Source organism: Pithys albifrons, chromosome 16 (assembly GCF_047495875.1).
Source record: "Pithys albifrons albifrons isolate INPA30051 chromosome 16, PitAlb_v1, whole genome shotgun sequence".
NCBI lineage: Eukaryota > Metazoa > Chordata > Aves > Passeriformes > Thamnophilidae > Pithys > Pithys albifrons.
In genome coordinates, this window is record NC_092473.1 from 7,754,298 (window position 1) to 7,771,201 (window position 16,904).

Sequence of the window (16,904 nt, forward strand, 5' to 3'; positions counted from 1 at the left end):
AGAGGGCAACAAGATGAAACAGCTGAATGAGTATCAATCCAGTACCTTCAATAATACCACAGGGACTTGGACTGCTGCCAGAGTTTCCCTTCTGGAGGCAGTTCATTACTATCTATGAATTTCATGCTCTCCTTTACTTGAATTACTCTGCCTTCTCCCTCTTCCCCAGGGAAGGTTCCCAAATAAAGCAGGGGAATTCAGTTTAATTTAGTGCTCACTTTTAATTTTGTGCTTTGCTCCACACAACCTGCATCGTTCCCACAATCAAAGCAACCAGAAAAAAGCAGCTTCAATTTGACAAGGCAGGATCTGACATCATTGATTAAAAATAAAACATATATAATTTCCTGAGGTGAACTTCAAGTATTCTTTTCTAATTTCTTTTCACATTAGAGGAAGCCCTTCAAATCCAGTAATTCATCAGTGTAACACATGTGCAAAAAGGAGCTAAACTAAGTCGACTTTATACTGAGAAAATACTAATATAATGCCATAAACTCCATACAAATTATGTTCCATGCTAGCTTAACCACTAATTCCAATTTAAAGTGAGTGGTGTAACATTTAAGAATATCCTATGTGTCTGACTCTGGTTAATATTAACAGGTCACTGCTAATTACACAGAGCCTGGGCTGGGAGGCAGAACTTCCTTGCATTTCACATACAAAAAGACAGAGAATATTGCCAGCTGGAAATGCACAAAAAAACCCCATAATACAAATAACTGGTTATCAAAATCAATATACAAATTTGTGAAAGAACACAAAATTCAGTAGTTTACATAGCTGGAATCATGTTTGATTTGTCAGGGTCTGTCTCTATCAGAACAAAATTCAGACTATCTGATACAGTATGTGACTCTTCTCTTAGTCTAATTTGGATGTCCTTGAAATAACTTTCTACTTGCAGACTCAATTAATATGTAAATTCAACAACTCTCTCAAAGCACCAGAAGTAACACAAAAAATTATATGTCCCTAGCAAAGTTAAATAATAAAATGGAAATTGAACAGCAAATAAAACAACAATTAACTTGTTATGCATCATCAAAAGGACAAATTGCCAGGTATCACTTATTAGTAATTAGGTTACTTCAGTCCTTTTTCTTGTCAAACAAAAATGCATTACCCTCAAAGCAAACCCAAAGGAATGATCAGGTATCCTTATGAATAACAATACTAATTTAGGTTCCTTTAATTTTTCCTGCCTCAGTCTGCTAAAAACAACAGAGATCTCCTTATAATTATATCCTTTCAGTTACACTTCAAGTCATCACATCTTTATTCAATCCTCACTGAAGCTCAAGCAATAAATTTCCCTCCTGGGACTTCAATCATCTTCACAGTATTTTTTCTCCATACCAATATGTTTGAAGCAAAAAATCAAAGTAGAAATAAACAATCATTCAGACTTGTTCCTGTCCACATCAGAAAACACACTTAAAGAGCCCAAATTCTTATCACAAAGGGGGAGTGAGGTTAATGTGAAATACTTGAGACTCCACACTAACTAGTCCTGTGGTCAAAAGCAAACCTAAGCCTCCTCCAGCTGCCTCACAGCACAGCACTGTGAGGGGTTTTATTTGGACATAAGTTGTTACTGAGAAAATAAACAGACACATACATAAATGTATATTTTGCAATTCTTAGGAAATACAACAAAATGCTTTAAAGAATCACAAAAAAAGGCACTTCCCTGGCCAGATGAAATTCCATCTCACTGTATTTCAGTAATAGTTTCACTGACAAAAGCTACAGAAGGGCTTGTGGTTCCACAAAAGTGCTGGCCAATTTACTAAATTAAGACCTGCCTTCTGCACTGACTTCAAACACAATTAATTTAATACCAACGCTGTGTGCCTTGCTAAGACCTTTAAAGAAGGATTGTTACTGGAGTTTGTCTGCCACAAATTCCAGAAGTGTCAGCAACAAACTCCTGAACATGCAGAACAAACTTGGTAGAACTGAGGAGGCTTTCAAGGCTGAAAGAGATTTTACCTGTGTTCTTAATTAAGGTATTCTTTTGATAGGTACAGAACAGAGAGGAGTCAGAACCTCAGCAAAGGTGTGCATTAGGGAGAGAATTAGTTTCACTTGGTCCTATGAGAAAAGGATAACCAAGTATGAATGTTTTAGAAGAACTGTATTAATCTCTTTGATGCATGACCTGCATTTCTAGTCCTCTTCACGTTAATCAGTTAATGTGGGTGTTCAATTTCAGAGTATTTTGGGCAAGAGAAAGACATAGAGAATTGTTTTACTTTTTATAAAAATGTTCTTTTAATATTTAATAGGAGATTATGGGTATTAGATATTAAATTTCATTACTTTTGTCTTGAAAATAATTTGTATTTAAATTTAGGATGAAACCCTAATCTATCTTTCTTTTTTTCTTTAATGAATTTTACATTAGTCTTAAAAGTAAATATTGCATTAAGAACTTTTTCTAACCTGGCCATATCAAACAGAATTAGTGGCTTCCATCATCATTCCTGTAGTAGAGCACTGAATAAACAATACAAAAATGAAACATGGTTTGGCAATCAGAAACCAGCAGGAAGGCACAGAAAAAGCTACAGATTCCAGTATGTCCTCATTTTAAATAAAGCTCAAGTGCCAACACAGCAATGCCTGTAATTAAATACTGTGACTTACACACAACCTGAAACTCATTGCCTGCACCATCAGTTATAACCTTAAGGAACTTGTTTATTTATTAAAACTTTCATCTTAATATCAAAGCATAAAAATGTACCTCTCTTAGGAAAAATACTTTTAATTATCTGAATTGCTTTAAATGTGGCTTGAATGAAGAAATTTTAACTTCAGAATCTGAAAAGTCAATCTTTTTTTATTATTTTTGAAGGAAAAAATTCAGACTTTTACATTACTGGGGAGAAAAAATAACAACAAAGCAAAGAAATTATTTAAGCTTCAAATGTTATATTACAATTCTGATCCATTAAATTTGTGCAGCACAAACTTTACCTCAATCAGTTTTCTTTCATAGGAGCTGGCCAGTTCCTCATTGTTTTCTACTTGCTTTTGCTCTGGAACAGTAAAATCACCATCAGTGCTCCAAATGTTTGGCAGAACTGAAACAAAGAGATACCTCAAATTAAAATGCCATAAACATCTCAGACATCCTGTTTAGAAGTAACAGCTCTGTAAGAAACAGTTATTAAAAGTATCAAAACAGAATAATATTCAACAGTACTGGAAGCACTGAAACACAAATCCTGCAGGGAGCTTTTTTGGGCACAGTATTTACACTGGGACTCTGAATAGAAAAAAAAAGATGTAAACTAAAAGCACTTGGCTGTTCCATGACTAGAACTGTGTAATATATGTAGTAGCTGCAATTCCTGCCTAAAGTATTTTAGAACTAAGTCTGTGCTTCCCATTTAAGCCTTTCTTCTACCTGGCTTCCAAATATAATTTCATACTACTTGCACACACTGCTTACAGAACACAGGAATTACAGAAAACAGGGCTGAGAATGGACATTCCACAGCACATCAGTGTTTCATGTTTTTGCACAAAGCAGAATCAGCTGGAGTTATTCCATTCCTGACAGTTAATTATCTAATTTATTCCTAGAAACCTCCAGTAATGGAGATACCACGCTGCCCTGCACAATCTATTTAAATTTAAGTGTTCTTCTCATAAAGGTTGCCTTGATAGCTAATCAGGCTCCCTTCACCTGCCATGTAAGCCCATTACTGCTTCTTGGAGCTGCAGTGAATGAAAACTACAAGTTATTCTATTCCTGTTCCTACCTATCATTTTTGTGTTTGATGATCACTTTGAAGGCCTATTCTAAGCAAATCTCCAAGTTACACAAAGTCCAATTCAACTTTTCCTCAGAGATCATAAATTTCCAAGAACACAAGTGAGCACTTAAAAGTAAACAAGCCCTAATAAAAGAGGGGTTCAAAAATTCTTTCACCATTTTTCAAAATCTAAACTATATATACAATCACTATAAGACAGATAAAGACACTGTAATTCATCTGACTAAATACTCTTAAGCCTGAGAACTGATTTTTGCTTTGAGGAAGAATATATGCATTCAGAAGTTTATTACTATTTAAGGGAATTTGAATGCTATTTTAAGGTCTTTTTCTTGTAAATATTACTTGAAGTTCTTCAGCCAGAAACTTCTAAGATCAGCATTTTTATATAAATAATATTCTATATAAGCAAGTTTGAAGAATGGTACACAGCCAACTCCTGCTGATGACTGAGAAACCCAGATGATCATTTATTAAATATTTAAATACCAATATCAAACTGCTCAGTCCAGGGCAGTGATCACTCATTTTGAAAGCTGATATGATATTCTGAACTCAACTCAGTTCTGCCTCTTGGGCAATTTATTTATAATCACATTTGCTGAGTGGGGTTTTTTGGCTTTTTTAAGTCACCACAAGGCAAAGTATCATGCTGAGTTTCATTTATTATTTTAGGAAACTATTTAATAGCCATACTCAATAGCATTTTATCTGATTATTGTAGCAAACATGAAGAGCCTTTGCTATTTTCAGTGGTAAAAATAACAGCAGAAGCTCAATTTATTTTTACTCTTTCAAAATAGTTTCACAGAAAATCTAAAAAAAAGTGTCCTAAAATCCACAATGCATTCAAGGCTTTTGTTTTAATATCACTTGGAAGAAGATTAATTATCATCAAATCTATTTATTATGTATACAAACAATGAGTGAAATAATTTCTATAAATCTGGTAAAAGGAAAAACTTCCTTTGTTTCACTGTCCTTTTTTGCAGTTAGTTCTCAGCGATTATTTACATGCTTTAGTACTTACTTTGACTCAGAGGCCCAGTACCATTAAAATGTCACCTAAATCTTCAATGGCAGCTAAGAAAAAAATTTTAATTTTATAGAAATACATCGTGTGAAGTTAGAATGTCAGGAAAATTATTACAAACAGTGCATGCAGCTGAAATTTATTCTGGTCACTAATGATAAATATTACAGAAAATGACTGTGGATTGATTAAATATCCTTTGAGCATAAAGCATACATGTGTTCATTTTTAGAAATGTTGGTACTGTTCCATCCCCCTTTTTCATCTATAAAATCTGACCATCCTACTCAGTTTCTATTCTTATCACTCCTTAATTTGCATAATTTTAACATGGTGGAATATAGCTAGCCTAGGAATACTTTTTTTCTTTTCCTATAATTACTCTCATCATGGAAACTGTCACTATTTAATGAAGGATAATTTCTGCTATTATAAGAAGCCTAAGCGATGGTTTTCGTGAATAATTCTTAATATAAATCACTACACTCCAGTAAAGTTGAAAGTAAAAACATGTGCTCTCACTAACAAATATTCTTAAAGGATGAATGAAGTCTTTAAACTGCAGATAAGCAGAGTGACTGGCCCTTAAGAGCAGGAGAATTCATTCACATTGCCACTTACAGGACCACAATATTCACAATTAAAAACACATTAGACAGATGGTGCCAATTTCTGAAAAGCCATCTCGGCTCTCAAAACACCTTCCTGGAGTCAGTGGAAATGCAGGTCCCACCAGGAGAGGATTCAGAATCAGGACTTCAATTCATCTGGTCATGGGCACTTCTATCACAGACCACAGGAAAACAGGTGAGCCTGCTGATAACTCGTTATCTCTCAGATATCAAATCTGCTCATTGCTACTCACTACAGAGCCTACTTCAAACATACTGAACACCAAAACAAGAGTATAACCCAGAGATACTAAATTTTCTCTCCTCAAAATAATTATTTTTATGCTACAATATCACAGGAAGTCACAGATTATTGTTTAAACTAAATTTTCATCTGATAGCTTTTTCTGGAAAATTTCTTATCAAAAAAAGTAAGATCAACTCATCTACCAGAAAATGCTCTGTAAAAATAAGTATAAAAATCTACATCAGTACTTTTCTCAAAAGGAAAATACATAAATATGTTATTTTCACTATTGGGAGATATTACCCTAAGATAGTCGGAAGAGATAAATAGGGCTTATAATTATCTCTTGCTAAGCCCAGTTTCATGTAAATGATTTCATTTGTTTTGGTGAAGACTCAGTGAGGAAAGCAAAGACTTGGTCCTTGTTACTGCTCAGTAGTAATTTGACAATATCCCATCACATAGTTCTGTTGTTTGCTACCAATCTGCATTACAAAACCCCTCACACAACAGCAAACAGCCCAGCGCGAGATGAGTCAGGGCCAGTTCTCATGGAAACAGAAGCGTCCTCTCTCCAGCTGCTGGTGCTGCCCGGCGTGGGGAGAGCTGAGTCGCACAGGGCAGCGCAGGGAGCACGACCCTGTCCCGTCCCCATCCCCAGCCTGGCCGGCACTGTGTGACACCACCCTGTCCCTGTTCCATCCCCAGCCTGGCCGGCACTGTGTGACACCACCCTGTCCCTGTTCCATCCCCAGCCACACCGGCACTGTGTGACACCACCCTGTCCCTGTTCCATCCCCAGCCTGGCCGGCACTGTGTGACACCACCCTGTCCCTATTCCATCCCCAGCCTGGCCGGCACTGTGTGACACCACCCTGTCCCTGTTCCATCCCCAGCCACACCGGCACTGTGTGACACCACCCTGTCCCTGTTCCATCCCCAGCCACACCGGCACTGTGTGACACCACCCTGTCCCTGTTCCATCCCCAGCCACACCGGCACTGTGTGACACCACCCTGTCCCTGTTCCATCCCCAGCCACACCGGCACTGTGTGACACCACCCTGTCCCTGTTCCATCCCCAGCCACACCGGCACTGTGTGACACCACCCTGTCCCTGTTCCATCCCCAGCCAGGCCGGCACAGTGTGGGTCGGGAAGGGCTGGTTACAGACCAGGTTTGCACGGGACTGAGTGACTGCTTGTCTAAAAACATCCCTGCCAGGATCAATTGAAGAAAACCCCAAGAAGTCTCTTGTGGATCAGTCTGTTCACTGGGCGCTTTCACTGCTGGTTTCTCCGCGGGTCCAGGAGTCACTTCATCCTTAGCTCCTATCCCTGTGCCTCCAACATACTCTCAGTGGCAGCATCCAGAAAACCAAACCCTGTACATGGATTTCCTCCCTGCCCTTCATTTTATCTTTACCTTCCATTGTTTGACCTTCTCTTCTGAGCATCTGGACAGCTCCCACATACTTCTTAAGTTGCACTTTTAGCACCTCATTTTCTCTATTGATAAAAAGAACAGAATAAAAAAATATTTTTCAATGAAAACAAGCATACTATCTGTTATAAGCTTTACCCAAGTTGTGTCACCATAATGGGGGGAAAAAAATTACACATTAATATTACAACAACAGCAGAGCAGGAGGAAAACTGGTTTTCCAGGACCACATAAACACATCACGGAAACAGATAATGTCATAATCAAAAACTTTCATTAATTGTTCAAATGAGACAGTCTATTTAAATCAACAATCAATTAAAACCTAAGGATGGGATACTAGACAAGGAAATGCAGAATGGACAATATAAAATTACATAATTATGAGTTACAGACTCACAGAATCAGAATCCCAGAATATTCTGAGCTGGAAGGGACCCACAATGGTCACCAAACCCAGCTTTGAAGTGAATGGCCTGTACAGGGTTGTCCAACTATTTAATATCAAGCAAATAAGAATTTAGCTGTAGAAAGAGACTATCCCAGTAAGAAAATGTCAGCATTTCAGCAACAATATTCAAGGCAAAGGAGTTATTTTCCTGTATCTTAACAGAAAAAAAATAAAAAAATAACCTGAAACAAAACCCTGTTATCTGCTTCTTTAAAAAGATGGAAACATTCTCTAGGGCTTCTGTAAAATGAGCATGGCAAGTAAAACATTTTTAAGAGTCATTTCACATGTACCTCAACTTTAGTGGCTTGAAGAATACTGTAATTTTCTGCCACTAATATAAGATTCTCACAAGTGCTTTCTGTGGAGCTTCCTCCAAAAGGTGTCTTATTTTCAAATTCAGCATTGTAAAAAACAAAACAAACCCAACAAAAACAAACAAACCCCCCCACCAAAACAAAACAGCAAAACCACAAAAATCCAACAGATGACCTTGTTTTGATAATAACTTATGATTTTTAGAAAACACTACAAGGATAACAAACATCCAAACAATAAAAAACCCCTGCAAGGATCTTAAGAATGAATCAAAATAAAAGGTGAACTGCCACAATATGTAGCATCTACATGAGAGGCTGGGCTGGATGATTTCCAGAGGTGCCTTCTGATCTGAGTGATTCTACTGCTGGGAGATGCAAGATTGATCAAATATACCCTAAATTAAGTAAGGAAAATGAGAACTGTTACTCATAGAGGTGGAAGTTGAACTGCATACCACATAATGAGATTATATTACAAAACCAATCTCCACTTCTTCCTCCTGCTCCCTCTCAGAAGCAGCTCCTTCATCCCTTACTATTGATTAAGTTGATTACCATGTGTGCATCTCACTCTTTTTATAAAATGTTTTTGTAACTTGTGACATGTCACCAACTAAACGGGAAGAAAAAGTCGTTTATTACAGGAATATTCAAACTAGTTTTCACAAGCAGGAACAAGAGATATTTTTTCCTCTCTCTACGAAGCTTCTTGAGGAAAGTGAAGGAGTCATTTCAAGATGCACAACACACCATTTCACCCATCATTGATGGGCTGTGGCTGTGAATGAAGTGCTGTAAAACAGAATAATATAAAATGTCAAAGCCATATGCAATGTGGCCTGTAGAGAGGAGGTAGATGAAGTTACAGAATCTACAGCAAACGGAAGGCACAGAAAAGTGTAAGACAAAGCACAGCCAAACTCTCATCCCCCATTTCCCTACACTGTGCATTTTCATCTTCTCTATCTGCTTCTCTTGCTACAAAGCCTGTCCTTTGTAATGTGCTTTCCTCCAACGTTGCTGAATATAGTCTAAGAATATGCAATCTGAGATTATCCAATTTCACAGTCAACTTCAATACATTTCTTTGCCTTGCAAAGGGAAGTAATAGCATTCCATACAGAAAAAAGGAACCTCAATTAAAAAACTTCAGTATTGCCAAGAAGCCACTGGCACAATGTCCATGAATTTGAGAAAGGTTCATTGATGAGGATAAAAAAAAGCCAAGAAAAAACCAGCTGACAACATAATACTACAGAGTCTATTGAGTCTATTCTATTAGAAGACTAGGAAATAGGCTGAACACTGAGACTGCTCCTTTTGAAAGAATATAATAACTGTTATGAAAGAGCTATTCAGAGTTTTCACAAGAAAGAATGAGATTACCACTACTGGAAACTGAAGTGACCTAAGACTTTTTCCATTTTTCAAAGAGAACTTTGGAAACTTGGGGAAATTTCTCTCAGTAAGTAGCATTTTGTCTGGGAGACCAGAGACTCTTTGGAGAGTCCAGGAGTAACAGCTGAGTAACTGCAGACATCCAGAAGCCAACATTTCAGCATTGACTGATGTGTCACTGAAATTTGTGTTCTCAAAGCCTTCAGGAAGATACTTATGTCAAATTCTTCAAAATATCTTTGGGGATACATGTAAATATCAGCTCTCATAATGTGAAAAATATTCATTCATCAAATCACAACAGTCAGATTCTTACTGAATGACTTCTCCTGCCCTAGAATATTCAGGATTTTACAACTGAGGAACATTTTCTACTCTGGTCATGTGATCAATAGTTTTCAGTATAAGCTGAGATTTCACTACTTCAAAATACCTGAAACTTAGTTTCCTCTTACTCACCTATTCTATTATGCAGCACACACAAAGCAATTCCAAACTTCTTTGTTACTTCAAATTCTTTAGATTGTTCAGTTTTCCCAACTTCCTAGTTTAAACTATTATTCCTTAAAAAAATTTACCCCCCCTTACTAGTACAGCATCACCTACAGTGTCCAAAGTGAACCAACAAAAAAAAAAAAAGAAAAACCTATATTCCAAAATAACTATATGCAAAATTTCTTATGTTACTATGCTAGAAAATGAGTTGTAATGAATCACTAAAGAAATGCATTCCAAGTCCAAAGTAACTGCAGACACAAGAATTTGTTGTACCTAAGCAGCTCCCAACACTGTTTTTATCACATGACAAAACAAACTGACTTTCAGAAGAGCAATCAACACAACATACCCAGTCTCTGTAGCAATAAATCACATAAACTTCTTCAAAAATAACTAGATTAGTCTAAGTGAGCATCTCTTCAGATCTTGTTATAAAAGCTCCTTATCTATTTCTTAAAAAGGTCTGTGCATGACAAATATCTGATTCACCCATATGTCACTGCAAATTCTAAAACTGTGGGGGCAGTGAGTCAAAGAAATATGAATATACAATTCCTATAACCTGAAACGTGAATATTAAATCCTGAAGTATTTGCATTGTCTCTGCTGCCTTACAGCACATGAATGTCAAACTCAGCCATATCTCTCCCTCCCTCCAAGGGAGTAGTTTGGTTTGATGTGTCATCAAAAGCAGAATTAGTAATGTTCTAAATATCTTTTTCTTTTTTTTTTTTCTTTGAAGAAAGCTTTATATGTATCATTTTCAAACACTAGTTCTGCTATGCAATAAAAAGCTTACAGGACTCTCAGCTGTGGTACTTTATGACTGACACTGAGCACAAAGAAAACAAACACTTCTGTCTGGGACAAGGCACAGATTACTGTTCTTATTTAACTCTTGGGATGGGTTTGTTTACTATACATGTGACTCATTCCCAAGATCTTACACATCACAGATTACTCTAGAGATTATTTAGCATTGTAAAAAAATCAAACTATTACAGCAGCGTTTACCTTCAAAAGTCAGTCCTAAGCTGAATCCCATTTAGACAAGGGGAGGGTTACAATTCTCTCAGCACAGCTGTGGCACAAAGTCAAGCTGGAGGCCAATGCAGGGTAAGAGCTTCGCTAATGACCTGGATGCTGGGCCAGAGTGCACCCTCAGCAAGGTCCCAGCCAGCACAGAACTGGGAAGCCGTTGATCCGTGGGCTGTGCTGCCCGTCAGAGGGACTGGCACTGCCTGCAGAACTGGACTCACAAAAATTCTGTGTTCAGTAAGAGGAAATGGAGAGTCCTGCATCTGGGGAGAAATATATGCTGGGGGGCTGGAAACCAGCTCTGTGGAAAGTCCTGGAGGACAAGCAGCTGACCATGAGCCAGCAACACACCCTTTGTGCCAAAGAAAGGCAACAGCAGCTTGCACAGCATTAGGGACAGCACTGCCAATGAGTCACTGCCAGCAACACAGCCCAAAGGGCCTGGGGATCTTCAAAGCCTGGCTGGAAAGAGTCCTGAGCACCTTGTTCCAGCTGACCTTCCTAGAGGTGGGGTAAGACAGCTGCACCACTTCAGAAATTGGTACTTGTTTGTCAGTAATGTTTGGCAACAACTGTTGCTCTGATGGTCAGCCATGAAAACCTGTCAGGACAAAAGCAAAAAGCATCAGCCCAAAGAAAACAAAGTCATGCTTAAGTAATCCAACAGGAGAAAGGCAGACCAGATGGAAGTGTCACTGAAGAGGATGGATGATCCATTCTTTAGTGCTTACACACCTGAGGGCACATACAGAAGGGTACCTGGCAGGAGCAGCTGGCACTTACACTTGTTACATTAACTGAAAGCAATAAATAAGACATAAATATTCCTCCTCAAGTCAACTGACACTGGGACCACTCACACTTTCTACTGACTGAAGTAAGAACTTGCTGCGAGCAGAGGGGTCCCCATACTGATCTCAGTGTGACAATAGATAAAACACCTACCAAAGGAAACACTGTGAACTAATGAAATAGTTTCCAAACAAGTTCTCAGTGGCTCCAGATCTGACAGCTACAACCCCAACAATCCAGCTTGTGTATTTCAGGGGGAAAAAAAGAACAAGAAAAAAAATCACACAAAAAACTCACACCATAAAGAAACAAACAAACAACAAAGCTGAGTTACACATGCACCAAAACAGTCATTTCCACCACCAGAATCAGCATTTCCTTATTCCAGCACAGACAGATCAGTCCATTCACAGCAGACCCAGGCAGGGCGTTTCTGTTTCCCTCCCTGCCCTCTAAGATTCAAAAGCTGTATCAGGCAGCAGACTACTGTTTGTAGAAAGTGCTTTAACAACGTTAAGAATATCATATAGCAAATAGAAGGATAAAAAATTCCAGCATCTTGATATGGTCATTTGTTCCTGATTGGGCAGTCAGCTATACCAATAATCTCCTAAATATAAAATAAAATGAAAATGAATTAAAATTAAAATTAAAAGGAGGGGTAGAATTAGACAAAATAGGCATATGAAGAGATAAAAGTCTTCTTACATTTACCTTACCTATGAAGAAATCTTTGTATTAGTCTAGTTACTTTTAAAAATTAAACTTGATGTTGTCTTAAGTTCAGCTCCCTAAGGTACTTTCCTCTGGTGCTGTAACAGTGGTTTCACTTCTATTTTAACTCTCACTTACTGTTAACACCTAACAGAACAGAAATTTGTCAGAAAATCTTCCAAAGGTGGGGTTTTTTTACCTTAAATTCAACTAAAGTCTATGGGATTTTTAGGACTACGTCACCTACGTTCATCTGAAAACTGTAGTCTTTGAAAACCATTTTTCTTGGACGCAGATTATTTTCATTCCCTTTTTCCACTGCAGTTATTTTTGGAGACCTTTTCAGAGCTTCTTACCGTGCCAAGGCTTGGACTTTGGTGGCATGTCTCTCCTCCTGCTCTGCTACCTTCCTCCTGCAGTTGTCCATCTCCTGCCTCAGAGCTGCAGAGTGCTCCATCTCTGCGTCCAGCAGATTGCGCAGAGATCTGCAAGAAGGCAACAGCCCCTGGTTTGAACCCTGCAAACACTACTGAGTAATTAGAGTATGTTCTAGGAATCAGAGTAGGGTGCCTGAAGGATACCAATAATGTAACCTTAACATTTTCTTAATCAACGTAATAAATTCATCTCTATACAAAGGTCAGAAAAGCTACAAGGAAATAGACCCAATTTGAACAGTTGTAAATGCTTGCTATTAATTTGTAAAACATTCTTATCAACATGCCCAATGCACAACCTATTACAGGCCCTATGGAACCACCATGCAAAAAGAATTAATTATAACAAAGCTTATAGTCTGTTTTCAGTGCTTCAGTGCAAGTCCATACAACTCAGGAATCATCTATAAGGAATATTTTTACTAGCAAGGGCAGGAGACAGGTGGGCTCTTGTCTCTGCCACAGACCTGTGTAAAGCCTTTGATGAGATAGCAAAGGTCAGCACAATGGAAATTGGAAAAACCCAAAGCAGCCTGGTCCTTCTGCCAAAAATCAAAAAGCTGAATGGGGCAATAACTTGCAAATGTGTGAGTAGGAAGAGAGGCAGGAAAACAGGGTCAGTTGGTAGTCTCGACATTAAAAAAAACCCCAAAGCATGTATAGGAAAACTTAAACTACCAAAACAGCCCTACTAAAACATTGAATACATTTGTCCTTCATTCATCTAACTATGTGTTTCAATAAACTAATTAAATACAAAGTAGGTTTGATGGCATTTTAAGAAAGAGATTGACCATTTTTACATTTACATCATCATCTTGCCCCAAGTGGTCATAAAGACACTCACAGATGAAAGAAACTTTCAGCACTACATTGCAAGCCATCCTACATCAGCTCTTCACTGATCAGGGGAAAAAAAGAAATTTTCTGAGTATTTGTATAAGGACAAACTTTTGTTCACTTGCAAATTTGTCTTAAGAAATCCTCAGAATCTTTTAACTGTAAGCTTTGGGTTTGAAAAACTACAACTGCAAAAGCTCCCAAATACAAAGAGTTACCTGTAATTAAACTAAATTAACTAAAAGGAAGAAGTTGACATGAAAACATGACTTTCCATATCAACATTTAAATAGCAAAGTATTAGTTTATCTTTCACAGGAAAGTAATACATACATAAAAAAGATTACACAAAGATTATGTATAGCTTCACATAAATAACACCTTATATCAAAGAATTGATATTTTAAAAATTACAGTCCCTCTTGACTTAAAAAGGAGAACTACCTATTCTGCTCTTCCAGTTCATCCTTCCTGTTCATCATGGCCACGATAGCTTGACGAAGTTCATCTAAAGAGGAGGGACAAAACCGATTCAGTTTCTGTGTGCACTTCTGCTCATTTCAGATCTACAAGTCATGGACACACCAACACACCTCAGATGATGCCAACACCAATTGCTATTCAGCAAAACACATAAAAATGCTCTAAATCTCATCACTAATTTGAGCAAACTTTCAGAAGTATTGATCCAACCAAATGAGTCTGCAGCTGGTTTAATGCCAATGTTTACAAGTGTGCCCTGGGTGCAGCTGGTTTGGTTTAATCACAACTGTTCTGCAGAATGCACCTTTTCACTCTGGGCATATTAATGACATACATTGTTACTCATTCAGCTTCTTCAAATTGCTTCTTTTCCTTGGCATAATTCTGGCACAGGAAGTACAACCATTAAGGGAGATATGGGAGTAGAGAGACTGTCGCTGCTTCTTCGTGGCATTTCTTCTCAAGCTCAGTCTTAAAGATGATGGGATTTCTCAGCCTTGCATTTTCTATAAAAACCCTTCTATCTTTTAAAAATATCTTAAAAATACTTTCTGTCATTCAATTAAGAACAAAAATTTTTAAAAACCCAACTGACAGAATTTTAGAATTTTTAAAGATTTCTTGAGGGTTATGTTTACCATGATACCAGAACAGGCAAACACCATACAGAGAAGTGCCAGCTCAAAGCAGTGCCACCCCTGGAGTCCTGCTGAGGTTCTAATAAAGGTTTCACCATATAACTGTACAGATGTACCATTAGTACTTACTATAAATTTACAGGAAAATACTAGGACTTAATCATCTAATCTACAACAGATTTTGACTTCCAGATCTTGCATAAATACATGAAGTAAAAGAGGTCTTCAGAGATTTCAGTGGCTTCCAGCAATCATTAGGGTGGATATATGTCTTCTTAAACTAGATTTTTCTTAACACTTTCATGAATCATTTCACACATGTGAATCAACAATTTTATGAGTAGTACAAGGACACAATTATATTAAAACATCCCCCCCCCCAAAGTTAAATGAAAAGCTCCCATGTTTATATATAATAAATCAGCCAACTCTACTCTGCAAGTATTCAATGCAGATGTCAACAAATTTTGTGTGCTTTTACTGAAAACATTCCAACAGAACTGGTACTACTTCATTTCTTCAAGCAAGCAAAGCCAGTGGACAACATTTTTCCCTTTTACATTCAGTTCCATGATTTACTCCTCTCTTTCTTAATATTTTCTACAGTTACAGACATTTCTGCCCATTCAAAAAACACTTAACGTTGTCCTGTGGGCCAGATGAAGTGTGTCAAACTCCAGCAGTGGACAAAAATATGAAGGATTCGTGTCAACTCAATGTCCCAGCCAGTGCTGCAGACACCACAGCTCCAGTTTGGCACTGGCCAATCTGCAGGTGAACTCCAGCCCTGCAGGATTCAGCAGGGTTTTTTCTCAATCCAAATTTCTCCATGCTAAATTTTTGCTAAAACATTTTTGCTTCTTTGACCGCGGAGAAAGCAGATGATTATTCTTCTGCTCATTTCATATTATCCATATTACAGCTTAAGAACTAATTGACATTAGCAAGAAACATTTCAGTAGGTCATTAGAGGGATTTTGCACTTCATTAATTCAGCATAGTAAGAATAATTATTTTTCTACAGTAACAGCATCTTTTTTGGGTTCTCTATGCAACTCTCGAAGAGAAAAAAAAAAGAAAACAAATCCAAATCTTGCAGAAAAGTCAAAAGTGAATTTTTGTGGATATTAAATACTAGAGCACATTAAAAAAAAATCTGGAAGTTTCTGCTTTCTCATATTCAAAACCAAAACTGCCATGACATGGGTATTTTACCCAGTCCTCCCAAGGCTGTGCTTCCAGCAAAAAGGACGTTCCAGTTGCCTTTTCCATTATTGCCACCACGTCCCTTGTTGTGGCACTGGTGCTTCTACACACACTGGCCTGGCACGAATCCACCCAGCTCCACACTGGGGATTGTTTCTTTTTCTTCTCAGACAAGCAGGTGCCAAGTGGTTTGACTGTTGAGTTTAATGCTGTTGCTGGCACAGGACACGCAGCAGAAACCAGTCAGGGCAGAACACCTTCTTAGTTAATAAAAATGAGGAATAAAACATGGAATACCCTCTTGGGCAAGAGTAAAGTTCACATTGCATTGAAGTGACCAGGTAACCACTGTAACTTACACAGAAATTGCACAAAACCTTAGAGCTGAAGGTTATACGTGACATAATACACACTATGCTCCATTATTTTCACCACTATTTTTTCCAAAGATGTTCTGCAATAGCTTTGATAGACTATCAGTAATTTGGGGAGGGAGGGTGGGTAGGCAGAGGAACCAAAAAAAAAAACCACCAAATCCTACATTCTGAGATTTAAGTATTCTATTCAACTATAAAATATCAAACTTGGTGATAATGAAACTCACCACACTATGAGTATTATTTCAGTCATGATGAGACACTGCCACTTTGAGGGCAGATGGAAAGGTTGGGGATTTTGAGGTATTTTTGTGGTTTGTTAGTGGGACTTTTTGACGGTGAACAATTGTTGAGTTGTAACAGTTCTGAAAATATAATATGAAATGTTGTCAAAAGGTCCAAATGGACCACAGTCCATGAGCCTACCTGTGAAACAAACAATTGCCCTAATGATGAGGAAAACAGAATAATCCACTAAATGTTCAAGCACTGTACAAATGTACAACAGAAGCAGAAGGATCCACTGAAATCTTTCAGTACGGTAACACTCCGTAACAAAATAAAGACCCTAGACTAGAATGTTGA

At 37.8% G+C, this 16,904-nt stretch overlaps 1 protein-coding gene across 2 annotated transcripts in view; it reads right to left on the reverse strand.

Moving 5' to 3' along the window:
• The window catches only part of SNX29 (sorting nexin 29), a 98,441-nt gene that overhangs the window by 59,448 nt on the left and 22,089 nt on the right, over positions 1-16,904 (reverse strand). For both annotated transcript variants that reach the window (XM_071570749.1, XM_071570750.1), the window contains exons 12-15: positions 14,060-14,123; positions 12,695-12,823; positions 7,110-7,192; positions 2,989-3,095 (exon numbers count right to left, since the gene is read on the reverse strand). In XM_071570749.1, the coding sequence (XP_071426850.1) occupies positions 2,989-3,095; positions 7,110-7,192; positions 12,695-12,823; positions 14,060-14,123 (383 nt within the window). The remainder of the gene's footprint in view (positions 1-2,988; positions 3,096-7,109; positions 7,193-12,694; positions 12,824-14,059; positions 14,124-16,904) is intronic.